At 45.3% G+C, this 12,189-nt stretch overlaps 1 protein-coding gene across 1 annotated transcript in view; it reads left to right on the top strand.

Moving 5' to 3' along the window:
- slc17a8 (solute carrier family 17 member 8) overlaps positions 1–12,189 on the top strand; it is an 84,723-nt gene that overhangs the window by 46,849 nt on the left and 25,685 nt on the right. Inside the window, exons 6-8 of the mRNA XM_043708722.1 lie at positions 4,009–4,095; positions 6,991–7,133; positions 11,354–11,503. Coding sequence (XP_043564657.1) covers positions 4,009–4,095; positions 6,991–7,133; positions 11,354–11,503 — 380 coding nt within the window. The remainder of the gene's footprint in view (positions 1–4,008; positions 4,096–6,990; positions 7,134–11,353; positions 11,504–12,189) is intronic.

The raw sequence follows: 12,189 nt of genomic DNA, 5'->3' as shown, positions 1-12,189 counted from the left end.
TCATAAGATAAGCCCTCCAGTCCAGGCAGCATCCTGGTAAACCCCCTCTGAACCCTCTCCAAAGCATCCACATCTTTCCTATAATAGGGCGACCAGAACTGGACACAGCATTCCAAGTGCAGTCTAATCAAAGTTTTATAGAGCTGCAACAAGATCTCACAGCTCTTAAACTCAATCCCCCTGTTAATGAAAGCCAAAACACCATATGCTTTCTTAACAACCCTGTCCACTTGGGTGGCCATTTTAAGAGCTCTACGTACCTGCACACCAAGATCCCTCTGTTCCTCCACACTACCAAGAATCCTGTCTTTAATCCTGTACTCAACTTTCAAGCTCGACTTTCCAAAATGCATCACTTCGCATTTTTCCAGGTTGAATTCCATCTGCCACCTCTTAGCCCATCTCTGCATTCTGTCAATGTCACGCTGCAGCCTACAACAGTCCTCTATACTGTCAATGACGCCTCCAATCTTTGTGTTGTCTGCAAACTTGCTGACCCATCCTTCAATCCCCTCATCCAAGTCATTAATAAAAATTACAAAGAGTAGAGACCCAAGAACAGAGCCCTGTGGAACACCACTCACCGCTGACTTTCAGGCAGAATACTTTCCTTCCACTTCCACTCGCTGTCTCCTGTTGACCAGCCAATTCTGTATCCAGACAGCTACATTTCCCTTTATCCCATTCCACCTGACCTTCTGAACAAGCCTACCATGGGGAACTTATCAAATGCCTTGCCGAAGTCCATATACACCACATCCACTGCTCGACCCTCATCAACTTGTCTAGTAACATCCTCAAAGAACTCAATGAGATTTGTGAGGCATGACCTGCCCCTCACAAAGCTGTGTTGACTGCATTTAATCAAGCCATGCTCTTCCAGATGGTCATAAATCCTATCCCTCCGAATCCTTTCTAACACCTTGCAGACGACAGACGTGAGACTGACTGGTCTGTAATTGCTGGGGATTTCCCTCTTTCCTTTCTTGAAGAGAGGAATTACATTTGCCTCTCTCCAGTCCTCAGGTACGACTCCAGTGGAGAGCGAGGATGCAAAGATCTTCGCAAGGGGCGAAGCAATTGCATTTCTCGTTTCCCAAAGCAGCTGAGGACAAATCTGGTCCAGGCCTGGCGACTTGTCAATCTTAATGTTTGACAAAATTTTCAGCACATCAGCTTCCTCTATCTCTATCCATCCCAGCATGCACACCTGCTCCTCAATGGTTTCATTCACTACAAGGTCCTTTTCTTTAGTAAAGACAAAAGCAAAAAACTAATTTAGGACTTCCCCTACCTCCTCATACTCTATACACAAGTTCCCTATGCTATCCCTGATCGGCCCTACTCTTTCTTTGATCATTTTCTTATTCCTCACATAATGTAAAATGCCTTTGGATTCTCCCTAATCCTTCCTGCCAAGCATTTTCATGCCCCCTCCTAGCTCTCCTCAGACCATTTTTGAGCTCCTTCTTCGCCTGCCTGTAATCCTCTAGAGCTGAGCAAGACCCTTGCTTCCTCCACCTTACGTAAGCTGCCTTCTTTCTTTTGACGAGAAGCTCCTCCGCTCTCGTCATCCAAGGTTCCTTTACCTTACCCCTTCCTGCCTGTCTCAGAGGAACACATTTATGCATCACTCACAACAACTGCTCCTTAAACAGTCTCCACATGTCTATAGTGCCCTTTCCATGGAACAATCGCTCCCAGTCCATGCTTCCCAATTCACGTCTGATAGTATCATAGTTTCCTTTTCCCCAATTCAATATCCTCCCATTGTGCCTGCTTCTCTCCTTCTCCATAGCTATGTAGAATGTGAGGCAGTTGTGGTCACTATCACCAAAATGCTCTCCCACCGCAAGATCTGTCACCTGCCCCGGCTCATTGCCGAGCACCAAGTCTAGAATGGCCTCTCCCCTCGTCGGCCTGTCAACGTACCCTCCTGAACACACCTTACAAAAAACAGCTCCTTCCAAACCATCTGCTCGGAGGAGGTTCCAATCAATATTGGGAAAGTTAAAGTCACCCATTACAACAACCCTATTACATTCACACTTTTCCTGAATCTGCCAACCTCTGCTTTCTTCAATCTCCCTGTTGCTATTGGGGCGGCCTGTAGTAAACCCCTGAGGTGACTGTTGCCTTACTGTCCCTAATTTCCACCCATACTGACTCAGTAGGCAGATCTTCCATGACAATGAAGACCTCGGTAGCTGTGATACCTTCTCTGATTAGCTGTGCTACAACCCCTCCTCTTTTCCCCCCCTCCCTATATTATTTTTAATGTTCTAAATCCTGGAACATCCAGCAAAAATTCCTGCCCCTGAGAAACCCACGTCGCTGTTATGGCTACAACATCATAGCACCAGGTACTGATCTATGCTCTAAGCTAATCAATTTTATTTCTGATACTCCTTGCATTAAAGCAAACACACTTCAACCAATCCCTTGGTTCTTTCCCAGGAAATTCCTTCCCACTAGCTAACGCTACCTCTTGCTATTGTCTCATCTCCATCAATTCTCACCTCCGGTATGTAGCTTAGGTTCCCACACCCCTGCAATACAATTTAAACCCTCCTGAACCACTCGAGCAAACCTTCCACCCAGGACATTGGTCCCCTTCCAGTTCAGGTGCAACCTGTCCTTTTCCTCGCCTCGCTATCTCATGGCACCGGTAGTAAACCCGAGAACACTACTCTGTTTGTGCTGCTTTGCAGCTTCCACCCTAACTCCCTGAAATCACTTTTTATATCCTCGATCCTTTTCCTGGCTATATCATTGGTGCCAATATGTCACACGATTTCTGGCTGTTCGCCCTCCCCTTTCAGAATCTTATGCACCCGATCGGAGACGTCCCGGACCCTGGCACCAGGGAGGCAACATACCTTCCGGGGAATCCCAATGCTGACCCCAAAATCTCCTGTCGATTCTCCTAACAATCGAGTCTCCTACCACTAGCGCTTTTCTATTCTGCCCCCTTCCCTTCTGGGCCACCGTGTCAGGCTCAGTGCCAGAGACCTGACCACTATGGCTTTCCTCTGGTAGGTCATCCCCCCCAGCAGTATCCAAAACAATATACTTATTACTGAGGGGAATGCCCACAGGGGATCTCTGCACTGTCTGTCTGTCCCCTTTCCTCTCCCTGACTGTAACCCATGTATCCTTATCCTGAGCCTCAGGAGTGACCAACTGCTAGTAACTTCTCTCAATTACCCCCTCAGCTCATATGTGACTCCAGACTCAACAGTCGCGTGGTTGACCTGTAGTTGTCCTAAAGGATTGTCCCTTCACTCTGAGGCTGTGTCCTTGGGTCCTAGTCTCTCCAACACATGGAAGCATCTTCTCCACATCCACCCTATGCAGGCCGCTCGGTATTCTGTGAGTTTCAATCTCCCCTCATTGTCTAAACTCCATTGAGTACAGACCCAGAGTACACAACTGCTCCTCATATGATAAGCCCTTCATCCCCAAGATCACTCTTATAAACCTCCTCTGGATCCCCTCCCAAGACCAGCACATCCTTCCTTAGATACAGGGCCCAAAACTGCTTACAATATTCCAAATGCGGTCTGACCAGAGCCTTACACAGCCTCAGCAGTACATCTCTGCTGTTGTACTCTAGCCCTCTTGAAATGAATGCTAACACTGCATTTGCATACATACAAATATCCCCTGTACCTGTTATTTAATATTGAGACCTGGTCAGAATCCACTTCAGTACCTGGGCTCAATACTGAGCAGGAGGAGATATTGACTGTAGGGTGTGTACAGCACAGATTCACCTCCAATGAAAGTCCTCTCAGGAATAATTTGCCGCATCTGAACAACTCACTGCGTTTATATCAAAGGCTTCTTCTCTGATTCTTTGATAATCATCTTAAATCCGTGTCCTCTTAGACGTTCCTGGCCCTCACTTCAGTGGGAGTGGTTTCTCACCTGGCCATCAGTCTCAGTATTGAACAAGTGGTCTCTCTGGGTTGTGTGTTACTGACTCTCATTGTATGTTCTCCTCAGGTTCCTACGCTGGGGCTGTTGTGGCAATGCCACTGGCAGGGTTGTTGGTCCAGTACAAAGGCTGGCCTTCAGTCTTTTATGTCTATGGTAAGTTTCAGCTAAACCAAAATGTTTCCATGTTATTCCGGGTTCCAGCTGCTGAGGGTTTGCCCTCAGTGGGCAGCGGGAGGGGTATACATAGGCAGTGAGGAAGCTATCCCTGGTACTTTTACAAGCCTTGCACTCTTGTATTGAGCTTCATCACAATAGAGGTGGTGTAATGCAGTCATAGAGTCACAGAGATGTACAGCATGGAAACAGACCCTTTGGTCTAACCCGTCCATGCCGACCAGATATCCAAACCCAATCTAGTCCCATATCCCTCCAACCCCTTCCTATTCATATACCCATCCAAATGCTTTTTAAATGTTGCAATTGTACCAGCCTCCACCACTTCCTCTGGCAGCTCATTCCATACACGTACCAACTTCTGTGTGAAAAGGTTGCCCCTTGGGTCTCTTTTATATCTTTCCCCTCTCACCCTAAACCTATGCCCTCTAGTTCTGGACATCTGCATCCCAGGGAAAATACTTTGCCTATTTACCCTATCCATGCCCCCCATGATGTTATAAATCTCTATAAGGTCAACCCTCAGCCTCTGACGCTCCAGGGAAAACAGCCCCAGCCTGTTCAGCATCTCCCTATAGCTCAAATCCTCCAACCCTGGCAACATCCTTGTAAATCTTTTCTGAACCCTTTCAAGTTGTATCAACATCTTTCCGATAGGAAGGAGACCAGAATTGCACCCAATATTCCAACAGTGGCCTAACCAATGTCCTGTACAGGTGCAACATGACCTCCCAACTCCTGTACTTAATACTCTGACCAATAAAGGAAAGCCTACCAAACACCGCCTTCACTAAGGCAGTGGGACCCATTCTGTGAGCTGCTGAGATCGGATGAAGAATTCACTACAGTGACTTACCAAAGCTCCTATAACAGCATCTCCCAAGGCCACACCATGAAAACCCAACACAGGCCTGGAGCCACGTAACTCCACATGGGGTAGAATGGCAGGTTTCCTTCTCACAAGAACATGTGTCAGATTGTTGAAATTCTACAACAGTCTGTCACCTTGCAGTAACTCAGAGCTGAATTCAAAACCTAACCATACACAGAACATTTAGCGAGGTGAGTACTGGGGAAAGGCTCAGTCTAATAAATGCAGCCCAGGTGAGCTGATCCATCCGACACAGTCTCGGTCCTACATTACGGTTGATCGTACAGCCTCTGTGCTAATGGTCCATGACCTCTACACTTGGACGATATGTTGAGAAGGTCCCAATTTAATAAGCACACCAAGTTTGGTGTCCCCACGTGATGCGGCTTGGAAAGGGTGCAGAAGAGAGACACTGGGCTATTTCCCAGTTTAAAACACCATAGACACCCAAAGGGGGGCCACAATTTGGGCCACTACACTTCAAAGGCATGCAGCCTTAAAGGTAAATGATTGGCCATTAAAACAATAAGAAGATGAACTCGATTCTATCTATAGGGCCAATCAGGACGCAGACTTTCAAATTGTGTAAGAACAAAGATGGGTTGGATTTTGGGCACACCACCTTCTCTCAGAGAATAGAAAACCGCTGTGAAACAGTTAGATATCCTTAAGGATGTTTTTATTTCTTTATTCTTTCCTCGGATGTGGGTATCACTGGCTGGGCCAGCATTTACTCCATCAGGAAGTGAGGGGTGACTATTCCAGGCAGCAGAGGCCTACAGATTAGGGCCTCCCTGTATATGGATAACATCAGTGTTTTCTGCTCAGATCTGCTGTCAATGCGCAAACACATGACCATCTGTGACCAGTTTGAACTGGCCTTGGGAGCTAAGGTCAATCGAGGCAAGAGATTTACTGCCATCCTTAATTGTCCTTGAACTGAGTGGCTTGCTTGGCCATTTCAGAGGGTGGTATGAATCCACCATATTGCTATGGGTCTGAAGCTGCATGCATGATAGAAACAGCAAGAAGAACAGAGGGACTGAATATTATTTACATGGAGCAAAACCACAGAAAGTTACAAAGCACAAAAACATTTAGGAGGCCTTAGACATCAAATACAAAAAGCAAACATCCAATTTCAGTGGATAATAGGGAAGGCAAATGGAATGTTGGCCTTCATTTCAGAGGGAATGGAGTATGAAAATAGGGGAGTTTTGCTAAAACTATACAAGGCACTAGTCAGACCACAGATGAGGTACTATGAACAGTTTTGGATCCCTATGTAAGGAAAGATAGACCAGCCTGGAGACCGTCCAGAGAAAGTTCACTCGGCTGATCCTGGGGATGGAGGGACTGTCTGATGAGGAGAGGTTGAGTAGGTTGGGTCTTTACTCATTGGAGTTTAAAAGAATGAGAGCAAACCTTATTGAAACATGCTAGATTCTGAAAGGACTCCACAGGGGAGATGTGGAAAGGTTATTTCTGCTTGCTTCATCTCAGGATAAGGGGTCACCAATTGAAAACAGGGAGGAGGAGGAATATCTTCTCTCAGAGAGTAATAAATCTGTAGAATTCTTTACAGCAGAGGACTGTAGAGGCTGGGCCATTACGTATATTCCAGGTTTTAATCTGTAAGAGAATCAAAGGTTATGGGAGAAAGGCGGGAAAGTGAAGCTTAAGATGATCAATCATGATCTTATTGAACAGTGGAGCAGACTTGATGGGCTGAATGGCCTACTCTGCTCCTATGTCTTTTGGTTTTTCCTTCCCTAGAGAACACAGGTGAACCAGATGGATTTTCACGACATTTGCTGATAATCTTATGGTCATCATTACTGAGATTGACGTTATGATTCCAGATCTGACTAGCTGAGTTTAATTGTCTTAGTTGCTGTGGTGTGACATGAGCCCACATGCTCAGAGTACTGGGCCTGGTCTCTGGATTACGGCCCACTCCCACTGCTGACTGATACAGTAACACCTTGTTTGTAATGTTGCAGGAATGTTTGGAATGATATGGTACATATTCTGGCTGCTGTTTGCCTATGAGAGTCCTGCAAAGCACCCGACAATAACGAATGAGGAGAGAACGTACATCGAGACCAGTATTGGGGAAAGGTCCAGTCTAATCAACGCAGCACAGGTGAGCTAATACACCAAGTCAGTCACAACTGCTTGAGATGCACAACATCTTGCATTCATATAGCACCTACAACATTATAAATTGTAAACATTCCACTGGTGCATAAGTCTGAATGAATTTGACACAGAGCGACACATGATGTTATTGGAGTGCCTGACCAAATTCTTGCTCAAGGAGAGACAGTGAGAAGTTTTTCATTGTTGTTTCCTGAGATATGGGCATAACCAGCATCTGATGCCCTTTCTTATTTTCCTGACGGGTTAGTGAACTGTTTCAAAGGGTTAACCACATTACTGTGGGTCTTCAGTCATACATAGGACACACCAGGTAAGGACGGCAGATTTCCTTCGTTCAAGGAAGATTAAAGAACCCAATGGGTTTTTAAGATGATTAATTTGAGTTTCATGATCATCACTACTAAGGCTACTTTATACTGTAGATTCATGACTTGAATTCAAAGTTTATGAAACTGTAGTGGTGGGATTTGAGAGCTTTGGATCTCTTGATTATTAGTCCAGTGACATTCCTATAATGCCAGCAACTCCCCTGCAGGGACAGTAACCAGTGGTGGAGCAGTGGAGATCAGAGATATACAAGAGGCCAGAACTGGAGGAGTACAGAGTTGTTAGAGTGAAATAGTCAGGAGGAAATTACAACCCATTGTTTATCCCCAAGTGACAGATTTGCTCAGTTCTTACACTCTAACCTCTGCACCCAGAGGTCGTGATGATGATGTTAACTTTGGACAATTGTGTCAAATACATGGGGAAATTGGGCAGTCAATGCACTATCTACCATAGTGATGAAAACTGAAAGTGCTGGAGAAACTCAACAAGTCTTGGAGCATCTTTGGAGAGAGAAACTAAATTAACATTTCGAGTCCAGTATAACTGTTCTTCAGAAATGAAAGGGGCTGGAAATGATGGTTAATTTGTATTGGCAACGGAGGATGAGTTGAAGCAAGTTCAGTAGATGGTGAAGGTATCCAGAGCAAAAGGCAAAGGGAGTGTAAATGGTAGCAGAGGAAAGATATAGATTCATAAGAGGTGTTAATGGTAGATGTGAATAATCAAAAATAGCTTCACTTTGCTGGAAGCAACTCCATACAAATAGGACATTGGGGTGAAATGGGGGAAGGGATGGAATCAAATGTTGGACAGGATTCATGTTGTGAGTTGTTGAGCTAAATGTTGAGACCTGGAGACTGTACCATTGGGACATGTTTAAGCTGCAATTAAGTAAGTTAGAATTAATTCCACAAGATTTTCAATACAGCAGATTTAGTGTTCTTTTATTCAAAAGTCAAGGACGATGGACCCCCTGTGAATTTCTGTCAAGCTGTATGACTATACAATGCGGCTAAAACTGGCCTGAAATTGGGTCTCATGAAAATAATCGAGGAGAAAGTGAGGATTGCAGATGCTGGAGATCAGAGCTGAAAATGTATTGCTGGAAAAGCTTTCCTCATTCCTGAAGAAGGGCTTATGCCCGAAACGTCGATTCTCCTGTTCCTTGGATGCTGCCTGACCTGCTGCGCTTTTCCAGCAACACATTTTCAACTCTCATGAAAATAACTTGGTCACCGCTAATTCCTGTACGAAATGCAGAAGAAACCCATGAAGGGTGTAGTTACGATGTGGAATTTGTGAACACGGGGAGTGGTTGAGGTCAGAAGTGAATACCTTTAACAGACAACTAGGTAGCCAATGAGGAAGAGAGAAATTAAATGACATGCTGGTAATTTGAAATGCAGGAGTTTGGGAGGAAGCTTTGTTGAACATGAATGCTACCATAGGACAGTTGGGCTGAATAGCCTGCTTCCACACATTCATCTTGAAGAACCGCAGAGGCCATGAAGAACTAGGCTGGAGTGCCCAATGGATGCTTCCGACAATAAATGCTGGAGTCAGGCTTGAAGCCAAAGTGTTTGGTTTTCAGAGGCAGGGCTGCTACTGACTGAGCCATAAGGCCTCTCCTGCAGTGCCCTGAGCACTGTTACAGATGGGGTTGTGTGGTTTGTGAATAGCGCTAACACCTTGACACATGTGTCTTTTGTAGCTAGTGTTACCTCCAAAAACTACTGAATAATCCTGAAGGTATGAATAACTATGCTAATAACCAACATAATCAGTCAAGCTCATAACATTGTTCATGTACACTTTCTAGAAGTGACATGTATCTGTATACAGGGTCTTATTCTCTCAAAGCAAAGGAATGTGTTCAAGCCTTCAGCATTTTTTGAATTAGAGAACCAATTGCTTTCTCCATGGCAATAAGTCAGAGCTAACCTGTCAACACTTCTCTCCTGTAGTATAAGTTGTTGGGAATGTTTGACATTTGGCATTCTTGCATTTATCCTGATGAATGAGAAACCTTCAGCAATGTGCCTCTGTTTTCAACAAGATTCAAGTTATTAATTTGAGAGGTGAGCTGGCCAATAAAGGGTGGAACAGTGGTTCAGTGGCTAGCACTGCTGCCTCCCAGTGCCAGGGACCTGGGTTCAATTCCAGCCTCGGGTGACTGTCTGTGTGGGGTTTGCACGTTCTCCCTGTGTCTGTGTGGGTTTCCTCCCACAGTCCAAAGGTGTGCAGGTTAGGGTGACTTGGCTATGCTAAATTGCCCATAGTGCTCAGGGCTGTGTAGGCTAGGTGTATTAGTCAGGGGAAATGTAGAATAATGGGTTTGGGCGGGTGTGGACTTCTTGGGCCAAATGGCCTGTTTCCACATTGTAGGGATTCCATGATAACATTTATCTCTTTAGCAATATTAAATTAGATGATTTGGTCATCACAATGTGGTCTGTGGGAGCTTGCTGTGCATTTATTAGCTGCCAAGTGCTCAATATGACAACACAGACTGCATTATATTGCTATAAAGCACTTTGAGGTGTTGTGAGAGGTACTATATAAATGCAAAATGCTTTCTTTGGAGAATGCCTCAAGTGTTTATTAAGATGTTTACATCCTCCACCACCGCACTCTGTCCAGATTGCTATTCTTCCACACAGTGACTAATCTCTGCTGGAGATCTGAAGGCTGCTTTAAAATGTCATACATATAATGAGCAGCTAATCACATGCAGACTTGAAGACATTTGTACAAATTAAAGAAAAATAAAAGGTCTGATTAAGATGACAGTAAACAAATCAGTGTCTGTCATAACTTCATGAAAGTGGGTGGAGGTGGGAACAGAAAGCATCTCCATTCAGGAAAATGATTATATGTTGGTGATACGATCTTTCATACACACTCCAGCTAGGAACTCTTATTCAGACACGTGGGCTTGTGGCGCAACAGGTGCGTGTCTGACTCCAGATCAGAAGGTTGCCTGTTCAAATCACTTCAGGCTCACTGTGCTTAATTGAAGCTCTATTTTGGGGTGGCATGGTGGCTCTGTGGTTAGCACTACTGCCTTACAGCACCAGGGACCCAGGTTTGATTCCAACCTCAGGTGACTGTCTGTGTGGAGTTTGCACATTCTCCCCATGTCTGCGTGGTTTCCTCCGGGTGCTCCGGTTTCCTCCCACAGTCCAAAGGTTAGGTGAATTGGTCATGCTAAATTGCCAATACAGTTAGATGCATTAGTTAGGGGGAATGGGTCTGGGTGGGTTACTCTCCGGGGGGGTCGGTGTGGACTAGTTGGGCCAAAGGGCCTGTTTCCACACTGTAGGGAGTCTAGTCTAATCTAAAACTCCTTTGTAAAGTCAATGCATTGTGTCTTCAGTGAACAGACATTAGTTTTCTTTGTTTCACACTGTTACTCCAATTAGATGTGGGGAAGCATATGGCTTACTGGTATTATTGCTGGGCTGTTAAACTGGGGACCCCAGTTCAAATCCTGCCATGGTAGGTGGTGGAATATGAGTTCAATAAAAAGAAATCTGGAATTAAGAGTCTAATGATGACCATGAATCATTTTCTGATTGTTGGGAAATCACACCTGGTACATTAGTGTCCTTTAGGGAAGGAAACTGCCATCCTTACCCTGGTCTGGCCTACATGTGACTCCAGACCCACTGCAATGTGGTTGACTCTTAAACTGCCCTCTGGGCAATTAGGGATGGGCAATAAATGCTGTCTAGCCAGTGGCACCCTCATTCTGTGAATAAATAAAGACTTTTTAAAAATCCTTCCCTAACTGGAAACTATTCCTCTAGGCAGGTTGGTTCGTTGCACAGATGTATGGTGACTGACTGTAACCTCTCTCTGATTCTCTCCCAGAAATTCAGGACCCCCTGGTTAAAGTTCTTCACTTCCATGCCCGTTTACGCCATTGTTGTGGCCAATTTCTGCAGGAGCTGGACCTTCTACCTGCTGCTCATCAGCCAGCCTGCCTACTTTGAGGAGGTATTTGGTTTCCCGATCAGCAAGGTGAGTGAGAGGCGAACCTTCTGTTTCATTTACACTTCAGTCTGGAAGCTGGCTTTGTCATTAAGGGAATGCCTGATTCACATTGCCTGGTGGATTACCTGCATCTAATATCCACGAGATAGGTTGGCTACATGCTTGACAGTGAACATAGAACATAGAACAATACAGCACAGAACAGGCCCTTCGGCCCACGATGTTGTGCCGAACATTTGTCCTAGCTAAAGCACCTATCCATGTTCCTATCTAATTGCCGCTTAAAGGTCACCAATGATTCTGACTCTGCCACTCCCACAGGCAGCGCATTCCATGCCCCCACCACTCTCTGGGTAAAGAACCCACCCCTGACATCTCCCCTATACCTTCCACCCTTCACCGTAAATTTATGTCCCCTTGTAACACTCGGTTGTGCCCGGGGAAAAAGTTTCTGACTGTCTACTCTACCTATTCCTCTGATCATCTTATAAACCTCTATCAAGTCACCCCTCATCCTTCGCCGTTCCAACGAGAAAAGGCCGAGAACTCTCAACCGATCCTCGTACGACTTCCTCTCCATTCCAGGCAACATCCTGGTAAATCTTCTCTGCACCCCCTCCAAAGCTTCCACATCTTTCCTAAAGTGAGGCAACCATAACTGCATACAGTTCATCATGTGGTTGTGTTCTATAACGTCCTTTTGGGAAGGAAAC

Source organism: Chiloscyllium plagiosum, chromosome 19, assembly GCF_004010195.1.
Source record: "Chiloscyllium plagiosum isolate BGI_BamShark_2017 chromosome 19, ASM401019v2, whole genome shotgun sequence".
NCBI classification, from domain to species: Eukaryota; Metazoa; Chordata; class Chondrichthyes; order Orectolobiformes; family Hemiscylliidae; genus Chiloscyllium; species Chiloscyllium plagiosum.
The sequence above is the reverse complement of the archived record's forward strand: the minus strand, read 5'-3'. Positions and strand labels throughout refer to the sequence as shown.